The following is an 18436-nucleotide window of genomic DNA, read 5'->3' as shown; positions in this document are numbered from 1 at the left end:
CAAAAATGCGCGCTTGCCTCGGCTGAGGTACAGTAGAGCATCGATTATCCGAATACCGGTTAACCGAAAGCTTTCTAGTCGCCAAATTCACTGCCTTGAGGCGGCTATGAACGGGATGTTGTCTTTAAAACGTTTGCGAGATTTAGCGGCGAAAAACCGAGACTCAGCTCTGAAGCAAAAGAAAATTTCAGACCTTTTTCTAAACTGTAGGCCATTTTGAACTTGTCGAACTATGCTAGTCAGATCTCTGTTATTTGTAAGACGTGTAATACAAAAATGTATAGTTTTGTGTTTAATATCACTTTCATATTGCTCCTATTGTGACACTGGTACTACAATTTTTTTCCGTGAATGATCGGTTATCCGATAAATCAGTTATCCGAACAACCGTCCCCAATTGTTCCGGATAATCGACGCTCTACTGTATCTAGTTGCGGCCCCTCTATACATGCCTACGCTTAAGCATGAGCGGATCCAGAAGGGGTGGGATCGCCCGTCTCAAGAACCAAAAAATGAAGGGAATTTTATCTGCCCCTGAAAATACGGGACGATTCAACGAACCTAATGGTGTCAGCTTCCACTCAATTCGAAACTGAATGTGTGTGCCTCTGCTCCATTCGGCACTGGAGATATCTGCCTCTACCTTATTCCCAGCTGGAGATGCCCGCCTCCGCTTCATTTTAGACTGGAGATGCCCGCCTCCGCTTCATTTTAGACTGAAGATGTCTGCCTCTACTCCAGCGGTTCTCAACAGGGGCTCCGCGGCCACTCGAGGATAATAAAATAACTCAATAAATTTAGTAAACATACAAATAAAAGAGGCCTAAAGGGTACAGCCATATAAGTATACTAAAAAGGGCTCCTCGAGTTAAACAGGGCTCTGCCATAGAAATTGTACACTGCAAAGGGCTCCGTGAGTCAGAAAAGATTGAGAACCGCTGCTCTACTTCATTCACTGCTGATGTCCATTTCCTCTGTAGCTAGAGATATCGCCTTGGTTTCATTTGTTGCTGATAGTATCAGCCTTGGATCCTTTTTTTGTAGCTGAAAATATCTGCCTAGGCTTTATTAGCAGCTACCTCGGATCATGCGCGGTGCAGAGGGGCAGCCGGCCTTCCCAAGATCCAAAAATGAGGGGAAAAAATCAACGAACCTACACAATAAATCGCTCCTCCCAACACATCGCCCTAGATCCGTGCCTACGCCTAAGTAGTAGCAGTAGATGAAAGGGGCTCCTGTTCAGGGGTCTGGCCCTAAAATATAAATCCTAGGTTCTGAAATAAATCCTGGCCTGCCTAGAACAACGACTCATGATGCTGAAACATAAATGAAACACATTCATACAAAGCGAACATTTCCAGAAGGAATAGATACCATTTTAATTACATCACAAATCACACAATACAGACTCATTTCGAGGGCGGATCCATCTCGCAAATGTCCGAATCACTCATTCACTCACTGCTGTCGCTCTCGAAACTTCAGGATGGCTTTCCTCTTCAGCGACATGCGCTAGAAACCGAAACAGCAATTCAAAAGCACGTATTATTTTACACGCAATAAAATATCTGTTCTGATTCAATCAAAGCTAATTCTCGTTACCATTTTTTTTCATAATATTGTGCGCTGTGCAAAGGGAAAATTGATAAAAACGTTGAATGCGTTTACCTTGAGATGTTCATCCATGGATCCTTTGGTTCTACGAGAAGGTGGATCCTGGGCTCGGAACCCTGACACGCACATGTCGAAACGCTTCTCTAAATAGAAGAAAAAACATCCGTTTAGGACTGTTTTCAGTTACGAACACACACACAAAGGCGTAACTAGAATTTTTGGGTTTACGAAAACTTTGCCCACGACATTTCGCTCCCAGCACTTTATGTCCCTGGACATTTTGTATAAGTGACCAAGTGAGTGAACGTATAAGTGACCAACGGCATTTCCAACACACACTCATAGTCATTCACTTGCTCATTCATATGGTCATTTACTCATTCATACACTCATTTATATTGTCATTCACACGATCACTCTCAGATAGTGACATTATGGAGTAAAGTACTTACCGAGGCAGATGAGAACATCGTCGATTTCAAGGGTTTTCGACTGCCTATTTGCGGCCAGAGAAGCCGACAGGTCTGCCAGTTTTGTGATGAAATCGTCGTTTATCTCGAGGAGAGTCTACAGGGACAATAAAATGACGTATAATAAGTAGTTGTCATTATCACCTACGGATCGAGACATTTGTTAACGGTCTCGTTCATTCATTTATGTGTCTGAGAAAGGTGAAGCTGAAATAAGTTATATGAAATTCATCTGCGTAAATTTGACAGACACGATAGATTTCAGGCGTGTTTCAATGCATTATGGTGCAAAGATTTAAGCGGCATCCGGTGGCGCATCGGAATAAGATTTGTAGAAAAATTTGTGTGAAAAGACTAAAATATTTGTTAAAACTCTAAACATACGTATAAGAATCTATTCTTTACTATAAAATCGCGAACTCAAAAATGTTCAACGCCTTCTGTATCATGTGTCTATGCAACGGAAACCAGTACCGATTTTTTGTATCGGAACTTTGTCGCTGTTTTATACAACAGAAGTTGGTCACCTATGGGAACCTATACAACGTCGCGATTTTCTGCAACGGAAATTGGTCATTTTATGCAACAACGAAGTTAGTCGCGATTGTTGCTATTTTATGCAGCAATCGGATTCGGTCGTGATTGTATACAACGAAAATTGGTTACGTTTCTATGCAACGGAAACCGGTCGTTATCTAAGGGCCCTTTCACACGGAGCGGATGCGGGTCCGGAAGAAGTTTTAACAATTGGAATATACTGCGCCTTTCAGACGAGCCGAAAAATCTCCGCACCTAGGAAATGTTCATGCGGGTCCGGACGTCGTCCGCATGTGTCAAAACCTAAGTGCGGGCTCCGCATCCGCACATACAAGTTTTGACAATAGGTTTATTCGGAGCTATTCAGACGATGCGGATGCGGAGCGAATTCGTCCGCATCTTTGGCTACTTTTTGAAGGTGATTTTTCACGGATTTTTTTTTAATTATTTGCCATAATGATAAAATGACCATCATAAAACACCATATGATGGTCCCTGCTCATTAATATAATGTACCTACATACGTCTATCCCTTTGTTTCGTTCTGAGATTGAGATATAGCAACTTTAACTGCCTTTTGTCCATACTTTACAATTTTATACAATAAAACCTGCCAACAACGGCCACTGACGGAACAAAAATGATAAGCCGTTCTGTGCATTACGAATATTTAATTGACTACATACTTTAATAACTTTTAAATTTAATTTAAAAATTTTAATTTTTTTCTTTTTAAATTTTTTAAATTATTTAAAAATATAAATATCTGAAATATTATTTTAAATATTTGTTATTTTTTTAAATTTTTAATCTGTTAATTTTTTTAAACTTTAAAAAAAATACTTTTATTAAACAACGTTATCCACGTACGGTGTTCACTCAGGGCCGGATTAAGACGTTTGAAGACCCTAGCACTGGAATATTTTTGGTGGTTCCCCCGATACCTACAAGTTTATTTTACTCGATGTTCAGTCTATAAACTGAAAAAATGAAATTTTATATTTCAGAAATGACTAATCTAAGGATGGGATTTCACTATAAAAGGTTTATGAAAGTTATTTTATAAAACTTGAAAAAAGCAACTAATAAATTTATCGGTTGCATTTGCTCTAATGCAACCGATAAATTTATTAGTTGCTTTTTTGAAATAATTGTTATAAAATTTTTATAGTGTAATCCGGCCGGGATTATACTATAAAGTTTTATAAAAGTTGAAAAATTCAACCAATAGGCGCATCGGTTGCATTCCAGAAAATGCAACCGGTGCACACACACACATTTTGCATTCAAAAAATTCAACCAATAAGATAATATTGGTTGAATTTTTCACGTTTTATCAAAGAGCTTTTACAAAACTTTTATAGTGTAATCCCGGCCTAAGGCTGGTATTACACTATAAAACTTGAAAAATGTAACCAATAAACACATCTGTTACATTCGAGAGAACTTAACTGATCGGCCTATCGGTTGCATTTTTCAAGTTTTATAAACTAACTTTTATAAAACTTTTATACTGTAATCCCGGCCTAAGACAGAATTGTGATGTGAATATTTCTAAGCACAGACATTTTGAACGTCCCCACCCCTCCCCTTTTTTTCTACTTGCAAATTCTTTGATATCTCCTGAATTTTTTTTTTAGGAACATATTAGTTTTTGATGTTTTTGGATTGGATTTTTCGAATATTGGATGTTTTTGGAATTTTTCTTTCATATTTTTCCGGAAAGACAGATTTGTTTTCAAAATCTTTTGAAAATATTTGAAGACATTTTCTCCCATCGACTACTTGTGAGGATCGGAATTAAGACATCTTTATTCCCATATTCTATGTGGCTCTAGACTAAACCACCAAAGAATACCTCTAGGCTGCATATGGGCACTGAATCAGGGGTGAAGGAGAAAAACAGTTACAAAAATTGCGAAAAAATAGTTTTTATGCACGAATTTCAACCTAAAGATGCGGGCGAAACACCCGCATCTTCAGTGCTCGTGTGAAAGGGTATGCGGACCCGCTTCCGCATCCGCTCCGTGTGAAAGGGCCCTTGCCCTTTCACACGGAGCGGATGAGGGTCCGGAAACCTTTTAACTATTGGTACCTACGGAGCCTTTCAGACGATGCGGAATGCGCCAGCAACTTGGAAGTATTCGTGCGGGTCCGGATGGCGTCTGCATGTGTCCAAACCCCAAGTGCGGGCTCCGCATCCGCACATACAGTCCGGGTCGAACTCGCCCACCCGCATCTTTAGCTACTTTTAAAGATGATTTTGCATGGAATTTTTTTAATTATTTGCCATAAATACCCTTAAAAACACTATATGAAGGTCCCTGTTCATCAATAGGATGTACCCACATACGTCTATTGCCATTTCCTTCCGAGATAAAGGAGATATAGCAATTTCAACTGTCTAGGTGTTACATACTTTAACACGAGGAGTTATTAAAATTTAAAAAAAATTTATAGCACAAAATATGGGTAAATTTTGGTGATTTTTGGAAAAGTTGCATGTTGTTAAAGTTAAAATTCACAATCAAAAAAATAACCAATTAAAATCCTAAAAGCTCTCGTACCGTATACTGGGATGACTTTGTACCACTTTTTGAGGTTTTTCTTCCTTCATGCTTTGCCTAGGCTGCTGGGATTTTACAAAAGGTGCCTCACATCTCAGCTTTCGAATTATGGTGGCAAGGAAAGGACAGCGAATTTTTTTCAGCGAAAAGAAAGCATTTATTTTTACTTTTTTTTGGAAAATTTTAATTCCCCGACACATTAAAAAAAAAATAAAGACTTAAAACTCGAAAATATAAGGCTTCTTAAAAAATAGCGCACTACAAATATAACATTCATTTCTTCGAATCCACTACAAAAGTTGTCCCTGCCAGTAGGTCAAGGTTTCTTGATTTTCATTATGATTCGGCACCTCGGCGGATACCAAATTTCGTCAGCTGGGTCCAGGCCATTAGTAAAATTTGCCAACTTTCTTCATGGCCCTTACACAATGTGATCAAAAATTATGAGCATCTGTTGGTTTCTTATCACACTAAGAGCCTCTTCAAGTGTTTCATTTGAGTGATTGCGGTAGGGTCTTCCTTCCAGCTTCCACGCATACTTCCGAACCATTGCTGGGACAATAACAAACTAGTGGAAAAAGGGGCAAAAAACCCTGAAAAAACAGATGGCAAAGTGACCACCTGAATCCCCATTTTTGTTTATGCATCATATTTCTGCCAAAAAATTCAACATTTTTACAAATACAAATACAAATACAACGCCACAACAGGCAAAATGCCCAACGAGGCGGCTGATAAAAAGATGCCCATAAAAATATGGTTGTCATATGTTTCAAAAATACAGCAACCCAATTAAAAATGCAATTAACACAAATTACAAACAATATATACACATGATAAAATATTATACAATGCCCATAAAGAATACTTATGGTTGTCTTATTCTAAGAATGGATAGCTTCTCGATTTACCCCAACATGTTTATCGTATTTCTTTTTAAACGTGTCAATTGTGTTACAATTTACTACCTCCGGGGGTAAGCTATTCCATTTATTCCAATTCAAATAGGTATTTATCTTTACTAACTTCTACATAGAAATATTGAATTATCTAGTGTCTACGAAAGACACACTATCTGCACCAGGAGAAGTTTACCCGCACTTGAAAAATTTCGTGTAAATCACAATAGAACTTAAAACATTCTCTAAACAACAACATTCTCTTGCAACGGAAGTTGGTTTAGTTTCTATGCAACAGAAGTTTGTTGCTATTTTGTGCAATAGGAGTTGGTCACGAATCTATAAAACGGAAAACAGTCGCGATTTTATGAAATAGAAATCGGGTGCTATTTTATGCAATGGAAGTGGAAACTGGCGAGTGATCGTTTTCAGGCGTCTTTTTTTTTTTTTGTTCACGAAATAAACATGCGACCAGTAACAGCGAAACGATTTGATGAATTCAACTTACAGTGACGACATCCTCGTCGAGTTGCACGTATTGGTCGACAATCTTGGCCATTTCTCTCAGCTTGCTCGAAGGAAGAACCTGGAATTCGAAACCGTCATTTTCAGTGCACATGGTACTTACTCACGAAGATCAATAGAATGACGCTAACTACAGTATATCTCGATAATACGAAACCGGGATATTCAAATTCCATGCCAGAAATCTATTTTACGTTCTTTCCAGACACAATTTAAGCACTGTCGGGTACAGCGTAATAAGCGGGGGAGTACGTAGTATCGTCCTTTGTGAAAGAGCCACAAATTTTTTTTTCCTTAATTTTTTGTCGGTTTGGGGGGCACGGGGTCCCGTACGCCTCTGGTAACAAGTACATCAAAACAGGACGTCTGGTCACAATGAGCAGAATATTCTTTCATGGAGATTATTTCCAGTTAGTTTCACTGGTAAAATTTAATACTGACCTGTTCATTGTTGTTTCCCGCCGCTTTCTCAAGACCGGCCATTTGATGGCTGTAGCTGGAAGGGCCCTCTCCTGCCTCCGAGGCCATTACGATTTACGTATAAATCTATAATTTACCTATACACAGAAAAGAGGCACAAATTAGAAACAATTCGATTTACACATAACAGCCTTTTTAGTAAAAGGAAGTGTTCGTTTCCGGAATCACAATTTGGATCCGAAACACCGGAAATCACCAATTGTCACCAAAGGTTTACTTTTACAGTATTACTGCGATCGAGCTTATATTACTGGAGGAAGCATCCAGCCGCCGCGACGGCATGGACATCAAATGCAAGGAAATCACGTGACTCGGTGAAAACAAAGTTCGTTTGCCCATAGAAATGCACAGTTCGGTCTCTAAATGTTTCATTTTTAAAGATTAAAATAAAGGATAGAGAACTCATCTATAAAGACGAAAAAAGATTAAATCATTTATTTCATTAATACTTGAATCATTTATTTCATTAATACTTGAATCATTTATTTCATTAATACTTGAATCATTTATTTCATTAATACTTGAATCATTTATTTCATTAATACTTGAATCATTTATTTCATTAATGCTGAAAAATTTCATCAATTCTTGAATTTTCCTTCATTAACTTTGGAATTCTTTCATTAATTTTGGAATTCTCTTTCATTAATTCTGGAATTATCACTTTCATTAATGCTGAAATTATTCCTTTCATTAATTCTAGAATTTTCTTTCATTAATTTTGGAATTATCACTTTTATCAACCTGAAATTATCTTTCATTAATGTTGGAATTATAGCTCTCATTAATTTTGGAATCCTCAATTCTGGAATTAGCTTTCATTTATTCTCGAATGATCTGCCATTAATTCTGGAGTTATCGCTTTCAATTATTTTAGAATTATCACTTTCATCAATGCTGAAATTATTTCCTTCATTTATTGTTTTAAATTCCTGTGGATGCCATAAGAAAGTAACGGGGGGATTGTGTGTGTTTTCACCGATTCGAATGATCTTCCGACAAAAGATGTTTGGGACACCGTTCTCAGCATTGCGACCGCTGACGTCATACTCTCTCCAGTAATACAAGCTCGATGATTACAATTAGGCTGACCATATTTCCTCGAGAGAAATACGGGACATTGAGATTCCAAATACGGGCCATCGCCAATTATCGCCAAAACCGAGCAAAGTTGCCAAATATTGTTAAAATTACGGTAAAATCACAATGGCGGGAAATGAAACGTTACTGCAAATTGCAGTGGATTAAAATGAATTTCACGAAAGAAACGTTCACCAAGACAAATGTGGGAGATAAATATTCTCATTTATAGTTGCAGTTATCATAATATAGTTTATTAGTTGAAAAATAATTTCAATCTTTGACTTCAATAAAGAATAAAAATTCAAGTAAGCGTCGTGTAAAATACGGGAAAAACCGGGACACTTTTGCGAAAAAGTCGGGACGTATGGTCACCCTAATTACAATACTTTGACAGTACGGGAAATCATGACCTCAAACATAGGAAATCGCCAGTTGTCGCCAAAAGTACGCGAAGTCACAAATTACAGCATACAAGCTCAACTCATGGCCCCAGGAATCATCTGATGTGGCCCGTGGCCCTCAAACCTAATTTCGCAAAAAACGAACTATATAAGCGGCACACTACCAGATCCCCTTAAGAGATCCGCGGTGCAGTCCACATTAGTTAAGTGTCCAGCGGCACGTTTCCAGATCACTTGAGGAACTAGCGGCATATTCACAGATCACTCGAGTGACCCGCGACACAGCCCCAGATCACTTGAACGGGGATTACGGCACGTTTCCAGAAAACTTAAGTGACCAGCGCTAGTGTTCCAGATTACTCAAGTGAGCCGCATCACATTTTACAGGTCGCTTTAGTGGCCCACGGCACAGTTCCAGATGACTTAAGTGGCTCGCACTTTCCCAAAGGTTTAACACCCTTGAATAACAGTATTGCTAAACCCCCGAAATTTCGTCACCGGTGCGCTATTACAAATCGCAATGAATCAAAATGAATTCCGTAGGGCAACAGTATTTCCCGGGCATTGCAATTGTGGGCATCGCTAAATTGCAATATGGGTAGAGTTGGTGTTTGGTGAAGTAGCCATTTCCGTATTTTCACGTAATTTTGTGACAATCGCGACTTTTTCGTAAAAAATGTGTCCCGTTTTTTTCACACATTTTTAAACTAAGCCTACTTTCATTCAAACCGAACACAACTCAGGTCTGTCGCCATGGGAAATTTACTCCCTAGTGAGTTGTGCTATAAGTGTATGGCTAAGCACAAATTGAGACGCGTGCAGCGTTCGCGACACGACGCAGGGCAGCACTGTCTTGCAGCCAACGGAAATCAGGACGACACCACGCTAATCGAGTGTACGCGCGCGCACTCGTTGGACTTGCTGTTTAGCCGCAGATTTTCGCGTCCCTAAAAAGGGATTTGGATTGAGATGGCCCTTGTTCTCTATGGCCTACTTAACCAATTGTCCTGGCTCCCCCTTCCACTTCATTCACGTCCATATCCCCCACCCACAATGGTTGGGGCTTGCAGGGTTCAAGCCCCCGGGGTCTGGGATGCGTGATTATCATTTTCTTTTTAATTTTTTACGCTATAAATAAACTAGAGAGCGGACCGCGACAAGTCTTTTCTGGGAGCCCGCTAAAGGTCTCAGCCTAAGAATGCGTGGAGCCCCCCCCCCCCCTAGAATGTCCTACTTTACCGCACCCCGACCCGGCGATTTCCAACCAGAGGAGTTGGGTGGGAAATGAAGGCTCCATCCATCGGTGGTCGCCCCCAGGCTCGGTAGCTAAAGAACTTGCTTCTAACGTTCTATGCCCGGATTCGAACCCATGGACCTTGATGGTGGGAAAACGAGCATTTTACCACGGCGCAATAGAATATCCTAGGACCGCAATGGCTCCGGGTTGAGAAACGCTGAACTAATACATACAAATATATACTACAAATCGCATGAAATGTACGCACGCTTTATCATGGCCTTCACATGCCCCCCCCCCAAAGCTGGTAGCCCCCAAGCGACATTTTCCACGGCACCTTCTATAGTGAATACCATCGAAGGTGCCGTAGAAAGTTATTGCTTGAAAAAACAAAATATAATTATAATTGTCCCGGGACCCAGTCAGTGAAAACTGTCAATGACAGGATCAATGAAAACTGTCAATGAAAATCCCTGAAAAGAAGCTGATCAAATTTTATCAATAACTATTCTTGATTATGACGATTATGCGATTTATAATTGTCATTTATTTACCTCAATCACCAATTTCCGATCATAAATTTTATATTTGTTTACTGGTGATATCCATAATGGCCCATGTATATAGATATGTTCAAGCTCAATAAATGATTAGGTTCCCCGGAGGCACCCGAGTCCTCAGGGACAATGTGCTTTTATCACCGAGTGTGACAGAGGCCTAGGGGTGTCTCTCGGTACCTATAATTATCACTCTTATTCTGGGGAGGTTTGCCAAATAATTTTAGCCATAGCCTTGAAATTCGACACCCGTAATGATACCCTCTAAAAAAAACTTTTTAAAGATGTCCCGGTTTCTCAGTCGCATGATCTGGCCACCCAAGTCACATCAAGTAACTTCGATCACCACACCTGGCCAGCGGACCATGGGTTGAGAACCGGGCTATACCCAGAAATTTCTTTCGGGAGGCAACCAGTGATAGAATAGATTTGGCCATCTTTTTTCGGTCGTTTTCTCACATTTCGGTGTTGAGGGCGCACCACGGACTTGATTGAGAACAGCTAGCTTCACAGGGCCACAACTATATACTTCGTCCCCACAAAGGGGGGACTGGCAGGGCTCTAGCCCTGGGGTCCGGGACAGTTCTCATAATTATTTGCTTTTTACGCTATAAATTAACTACAGAAGGGGCCCGTGGAAAGTCTGACCGATGGGGCCCGCTCTAGGATGTGGGGGCTCTGACTTTGTCAGCCGGGGCAAGCCAACACTTTCTATAGCATCCTGGCTGCAGGTGAAATGGACGACTTCAAGTGACGTCAATGCTGACTTCGCGCGGAGGGTTTGCGCTATAGACGGTGTTGGGCAAGCGCGCGTTTTGGCAGTCGAAAAGTGAATTCGGTACACCCACCAGCCAGTGCCGTCTTAATGAATTGGGCTCACCCGGGCACCTCAAGAGACGAGGGGCCCCCTCAGAAATACGAGTAGTTGAATTTTTCGAGAATTGGCCAGGTAGGGATTAAAAAAAACCACTTGGGCCCATGATGCTCTTAAGGCGGCCACCAGTGCCAACCCTGGGGCCTCACAATAATGAAATTTTGGTTGAAATTTTCTAGAATTTACCTGGTAGGGCCCATGATCATCTTACAGATGGCCCTGCGTACGCATTATCAAGTCACGTGTATTTTGTAAACAAACGTTCAGTGAAGTATCAAATAATTATAATAAGCCAAGCCCAAGACATCGCGCAAGTCTTGGGCTGGAAACTAGGAGACAATCATTTACGGGAGTAAATTATCATAATGAATTCAAATAATGAAATTATTTCATGAAATCATGAGCATGTCGAAGCTTTCACTTACCTACCGCGGGGAAAAAAAAAGCGTCGGGCGACCTTCAACATCGGACGGACAATGGCCCTTTCACCTGACTTGAATTTCAGGAATTTTTTTTCGCCAGACACGCCTACTTTGAGATACGGCAAGTGACGCAGCGTGCAGCTCGACGCGGATTGGTTGAGAAACTTGGTGAGATTCGGGTTTTTAGCCAATCCGCGTCGAGTTGCATACTTCATTGTTTCCCGTATGACGCAAGTGTGACCCTGCCTTAAAAATCATGCCCCCCCCCCCATCCTGGAGCAGGGCCTCCTAGGCTGGAATCCTTTTCGGGCACCCAAACCAGACTTCACGAGCCCTTGAGAAGAAAATTTTTAGCATGATAAAACAAAAAAAATGATGGTGGTTGTCCAGGGCTGCAGCCACCGCCCTTGCGGAGGGGGGTACATGCTTAACAGGAGGGACCATACGCAGGCCCCTTAGCCCCCCCCCCCCCAGCACCAAAGTTGAAGTCGACTGATCTAATGCATATATGTATAGATGAATTGACGTCATCATCATTGTGCCCCCCCCCCCAATAATGATCATGCTTCCAAGTCCAGACTTCCAAGTCTATCTCCGCATATGCCCCCTTTCCTGCAGGGGCGGCGCTTGGGCCACGTGACCATGCTGCCAGATGGGGCGTCGCTCTAGGAGGAGCGTTAAATCGTAGTTGGAAGGGCGAAAAAAAAGCTGTCGACCAAAAAAAACGTAGTTATGGGTGCCTCCCCCCCCCCCCCCTTCTGTTCACTACGTACAACCTCCGTGATTCGAACCTCGCGTTCGAGGAGACCTTCCCACTTATACTGCTACCCTGCCCCGGATAATAGTCTGAATAAAAGAGGGGAGGAATGCGCAGCACTTTCTTTTTGTCGTGTAGAGGGGAGGGGGACACACTGGCTTATTCTTAGAAAGGATAAATTAACTTTTCACCTCTTAAAATTTCTAAGAGTTTATTGAAGAGTTTGTAGGAGTCAGTCTGTGTTAAAAAAACACCCGTACTAAAGGTAATTTCTTTCACAACATTTTAGTTGTTTTACAAAACTATTTTCATTTTTGATAGGTTTGGGGGGGGGGAGTGCCTCCACCCCTTCCGGCATGCGACTCTGTATAATTGCCCAAACTTTCATGTTACTACTACTACTAAACCAGAGACATGCACCTCGTCCATATCCCTGTGCTTAACTTCTAACGAATTGGTCCACGTTGGAAAGCGTGTTTGTGCGCGTGTAGTGAACCTTCAGTGAAGTTTGTTTCTCTCTGTGTATTGTTTGTTATGTGCAGTGAGTGCTGCCATCTGCCAAACTTTCATGTTTCAAGACAAGAAGCATGGGTCGCAAAGCTGATCTTGTTGATTTTGGAACGTGATGAGAAAGGTTAGGAAAACCCCCGAATCATAGGCGGAGATAGACTTGGAAGTCTGGGGGTGGGGCACGGTCATTATTGCTGGTGGGGGGGGGCACGATTATGATGTCAAATAACATATACTTATATATATTAGATCAGTCGACTCCACCTTTGATACTGGGGAGGGGGCCAATGCCACCTCATGCCCGCCCCAGTATTTCCGCCCGTGCCTTGAATTAGCTCATCCCGGTAAATAAAGCTCGGGTTCGAGTGCCAATAACTCATCTACCAGTTGATAGCAACAATGTTATTCAACAAATGGATATCTCATTCTCAATCTTGAGTGAAATCTTACAATGCGCTTCTGTAGTATTGAAACGTCTGTTGTAAAGATCATTCGAATTGCAGATTTCACTCCGGTAAGACGTGTTCGCATCTAGCCTCCAAGGAAAGACCTCTCTTTGAAGTCTAACCTAGACTGAAGTAAGTATAACAGTTTCTTGGGCTTGGGGAATTGACATGGTTAGGTAGCTTTGGGAGGATTTCCCAATGTTTACGTTCGTCGTATTTGTGGTTTGTTGTCCTCCCTGTTAGATTGGGCTCAGCTCTGAATCAGCGAGGTACCGAGTTTCTTGACCTCCTGGCTGGTTGAGTCGAGAGCCCTTTGTGTTCTCGAATATCTCTCGCATCATTGGAGGTCAGTTTGCTCAGCCACTTACACTCAACATCGTCGTGGCGATGGTAACACGGGCTAGTGTCTTCTAGTCACTGTGCCAGTTGGTGCCGGGTTTTGAGGTGGTGGGTTTACTGATCCAGGGCTGAGCTCGTATCATTTAATTCAAAACTACAGTATACGCAAATGTACACATTTAAAATACAGAATTCCGTAGCCCAGACCGATTACACATCCGCTTAATGTACCGGAAGACTTTAGTCCGGGGAACTGCGGTACTGTTAAGACCAGTGATTATCAACATTTGGAAGCCCGGTTGATTTTTTCTTGTGATCCCGCTCATATAAATAACTGATAGGGATATAAACAAAAATAAAACGGCGAGTCACTCACGGCCCGAATTGGCTGTTGTTAGGGCCACGTGGTTGCATGGTTGGAAAATACAGGGTGTTCTGTAAGTCATGATTCGGCCTTTACCTCATCAATCGTTCATCATAGAGGTACGGTTTAGATTTAAATAATGCTCAAAATGTATTCAAAAATCACTTTGTACCATTTTTCAGAGTGAAAATACAGTGTGTCACAAAATAAAAAAAATCTAAATTTTTATACGGAGACCCTATCCTAAAAAACGCAATTAGAAAGTTGTTGCCCTGTCTCCTCTGAGGCTAACGAAGAAAATTCATAGATATTTGAATTCAAAAGTCTGAGAAAAATTGTAAAAGAACAGCATAAACTAACGGACAACGCTCCTTTCTCTCATTTACGCTGTTCTTTCCCAACTTTTCTCCGGTTTTCAAACTCGAATATCTCGGTGAATATTGAGCTTAGAAACATGATTTTTTTGGCTTAACAAGAGACCAGGAAAATCTTTCTAACTGGGTTTTTTGGACAGGGTGGTAATATGAAAATTTAGATTTTTTTTTTTTATTTTGGGACACACTGTATTTTTTCACTTTAAAAACTGGTACGAGGTGATTTTTGAACACATTTTGAGAGCTTTTTTTTAATACTGTAACCATAGCTCTACGACGAACGGTTGGTGTGACAAAGGCTGAATTAGGACTTACAGAATACCCTGTATAAAGTGGTCTAATTAACGCTTCTCGTATATGCATAAGGCCCCTTTCACACGGAGCGGATGCGGATGCGGACGCGGATGCGGACGCGGATGCGGATGCGGAAGCGGGTCCGCATACCCTTTCACACGAGCACTGAAGATGCGGGTGTTTCGCCCGCATCTTTAGGTTGAAATTCGTGCATAAAAACTATTTTTTCGCAATTTTTATAACTGTTTTTCTCCTTCACCCCTGATTCAGTGCCCATATGCAGCCTAGAGGTATTCTTTGGTGGTTTAGTCTAGAGCCACATAGAATATGGGAATAAAGATGTCTTAATTCCGATCCTCACAAGTAGTCGATGGGAGAAAATGTCTTAAAATATTTTCAAAAGATTTTGAAAACAAATCTGTCTTTCCGGAAAAATATGAAAGAAAAATTCCAAAAACATCCAATGTTCGAAAAATCCAATCCAAAAACATCCGAAACTAATATGTTCCTAAAAAAAAAATTCGGGAGATATCAAAGAATTTGCAAGTAGAAAAAAAGGGGAGGGGTGGGGACGTTCAAAATGTCTGTGCTTAGAAATATTCACATCACAATTCTGTCTTAGGCCGGGATTACAGTATAAAAGTTTTATAAAAGTTAGTTTATAAAACTTGAAAAATGCAACCGATAGGCCGATCAGTTAAGTTCGCTCGAATGTAACAGATGTGTTTATTGATTACATTTTTCAAGTTTTATAGTGTAATACCAGCCTTAGGCCGGGATTACACTATAAAAGTTTTGTAAAAGCTCTTTGATAAAACGTGAAAAATTCAACCAATATTATCTTATTGGTTGAATTTTTTGAATGCAAAATGTGTGTGCGTGTTTGTGTGTGTGCACCGGTTGCATTTTCTGGAATGCAACCGATGCGCCTATTGGTTGAATTTTTCAACTTTCATAAAAGTTCTTTTATAAAACTTTATAGTATAATCCCGGCCGGATTACACTATAAAAATTTTATAACAATTATTTAAAAAAAAGCAACTAATAAATTTATCGGTTGCATTAGAGCAAATGCAACCGATAAATTTATTAGTTGCTTTTTTCAAGTTTTATAAAATAACTTTCATAAACCTTTTATAGTGAAATCCCATCCTTAGATTAGTCATTTCTGAAATATAAAATTTCATTTTTTCAAGTTTATAGACTGAATATCGTGTAAAATAAACTTGTAGGTATCGGGGGAACCACCAAAAATATTCAAGCGCTAGGGTCTTCAAACGACTTAATCCGGCCCTGAGTGAACGTCGTACGGGGATAACGTTGTTTATAAAAGTATTTTTTTTAAAGTTTAAAAAAATTAACAGATTAAAAATTTAAAAAAATAACAAATATTTAAAATAATATTTCAGATATTTATATTTTTAAATAATTTAAAAAATTTAAAAAGAAAAAAATTAAAATTTTTAAATTAAATTTAAAAGTTATTAAAGTATGTAGTCAATTAAATATTCGTAATGCACAGAACGGCTTATCATTTTTGTTCCGTCAGTGGCCGTTGTTGGCAGGTTTTATTGTATAAAATTGTAAAGTATGGACAAAAGGCAGTTAAAGTTGCTATATCTCAATCTCAGAACGAAACAAAGGGATAGACGTATGTAGGTACATTATATTAATGAGCAGGGACCATCATATGGTGTTTTATGATGGTCATTTTATCATTATGGCAAATAATTAAAAAAAATTCCGTGAAAAATCACCTTCAAAAAGTACCCAAAGATGCGGACGAATTCGCTCCGCATCCGCATCGTCTGAATAGCCCCGAATAAACCTATTGTCAAAACTTCTATGTGCGGATGCGGAGCCCGCACTTAGGTTTTGACACATGCGGACGACGTCCGGACCCGCATGAACATTTCCTAGGTGCGGAGATTTTTCGGCTCGTCTGAAAGGCGCAGTATATCCCAATTGTTAAAACTTCTTCCGGACCCGCATCCGCATCCGCATCCGCTCCGTGTGAAAGGGCCCTAAAATATAATGATACGGTTCCGGATAATTTCTCACAAGTCGCTCCTTGAAATAAGCAGAGGATGAAACAATTTGCAGGACTTCAAAATTTATTTCACAGAAAACAGCTATTTACCAAAATATATTCTTGAGAAAAAAGATGTAGCATTTTGCTGAGAGTTGCAAAATTTCGACTGTGGCAGTTAAAATGCAGATAAGGGAAATTTTAAAAACCACTCAAGCAGTGGTTCTCAAACTTCAGTCTTCCGGGGTTCCTTTGTCTTGGTGGACATGTATCGGCGGCTCCACATAAAAGCACAGTTACGCGGGAGCCGTCGTTCTACCAAAGAAACGCTTCATGGTATCGAATAAACAGGGGCGGTTCTTAGGTCGTGTGACCTGCACGAGGCGCCACTCAAGGGGGTTGCGCCAAATCCGAGTTTAAGGGGTTAAGGGGCGAAAAAAATCTTTGTCGAATAAAAACACGGGGATTGGGTGCGCCAAAAATAGGTAACGCATGGGTAGAGTTTTTTTTTCTCGAGCCGCCCCTGTGTGGTTAGGCACACATTAATAAGGGCAGTTAACCGCGGCACCCTTGGCAATGGTTGGCGGTGCCTCAAAGAGCAGCGGTAACGACTTTGGGAACCACTAATGGCTTGAAGGGTTAAGCTCTATATGTTACTCGACCCGGGCCATAGGGGCCATTCAAGTATTATGTCAGCAGATTTTTAGCCATTTTTGACCCCCTCCCTCCGTCAGCAAAACACTGATCCCCTTCCCCCCCTTGTCGGCAAAATTTCGTCAGCAGATTAGAATATTTGATTTCATATCTTCAAAAGAGGTTGATTGATGAGGTAAGCAACCTTTAACCCCCCACTGTCATCAAAAGTCAGCAAATCCGATACTGACGTAATACTTGAATGACCCCCCCATACGACTTAATCCAGCTCAGCACAAGAGTGGGGACACAACCAGGGCCATCTCAAGACCATCATGGGTCTCCGGGCTAAGTGATTTTTGCGAGACCCTACTGGGTATATTCTCGAAAATTTCAACCAGATCTCATTTTGTGAGGCCCCCCCCCCCTCTTCGCTTGGGATCCCCACCCGGGCCGTCCTCGGGTGAGCCCATGCGTTAAGATGGCACTGGATACAACCCGTGTCCCAACTGAAATAGCATGACTTATGCTTTAAATTAAGATTCTAAAACTAAAAGCCGGCTTGAAGGGTTAAAGCTGAGGTTCTCAAACTGTGCGCCACCAACCTTTGTCAGGGCTGGCAAAGGTTTTTCGAAGAGATTCTTTGTTAAACAGCTCTGGGGAACCAAAGAAAAGCGTTGGCACTGATTTGGCTAGTAAGGGACGCCGCGGGGGGGGGGGGGGAAACCCAGAGAACCCCTGGGTAAAAGGCATACATGCTCAACCACAGCCGACTTGATCCAAGGCCAACGAAGCTAGAGATCATGTGACTTTATCCGTCCGATCTCGGGCATGGCTGACTCGATGTGTTTGGTCACGTGACACATTTCAGATGACGCGCTGCGAATGAACGTAGGGAATATGTTCCCCAGGGTCGGACGGAGAGATAAAGTCACATGATCTCTGGCTTTGTTGGCCTTGTGCTGAGTCGGCCGTGGCTCAACCCACGGGCCAAATGTGGGCCTCAGTTTTCTGATGTGGCACA

At 41.0% G+C, this 18436-nt stretch overlaps 1 protein-coding gene across 3 annotated transcripts; it reads right to left on the bottom strand.

The window, feature by feature from the left end:
- Nucleotides 1-1360: 1360 nt before the first annotated feature.
- LOC149066206 (transcription initiation factor TFIID subunit 12-like) lies at nt 1361-11731 on the bottom strand. 3 transcript variants are annotated; one of them, XM_089253161.1, is made up of 6 exons: nt 11670-11731; nt 7054-7169; nt 6596-6673; nt 2067-2181; nt 1669-1757; nt 1361-1512 (listed from the first exon to the last, which is right to left on the bottom strand). In XM_089253161.1, exons 2-6 carry the CDS (start codon nt 7138-7140, stop codon nt 1459-1461), a joined length of 423 nt encoding a protein of 140 aa, XP_089109287.1. In that variant the 5' UTR covers nt 7141-7169; nt 11670-11731; the 3' UTR covers nt 1361-1458. The 3 variants fall into 3 exon arrangements, with proteins under 3 accessions (XP_089109287.1, XP_089109289.1, XP_089109290.1); XM_089253163.1 differs by having other exon boundaries at nt 11674-11692; XM_089253164.1 differs by lacking the exon at nt 6596-6673.
- Between the last annotated feature and the right edge of the window lie 6705 nt (nt 11732-18436).

The sequence above is a fragment of the Pholcus phalangioides genome, unplaced genomic scaffold (genome assembly GCF_987345545.1).
Source record: "Pholcus phalangioides strain wild (caught in Gottingen) unplaced genomic scaffold, Ppha-v1.0 ptg000032l_1, whole genome shotgun sequence".
Classification (NCBI taxonomy): domain Eukaryota; kingdom Metazoa; phylum Arthropoda; class Arachnida; order Araneae; family Pholcidae; genus Pholcus; species Pholcus phalangioides.
Note: the sequence above shows the minus strand (reverse complement) of the source record. Positions and strands in the feature narration are given on the sequence as shown.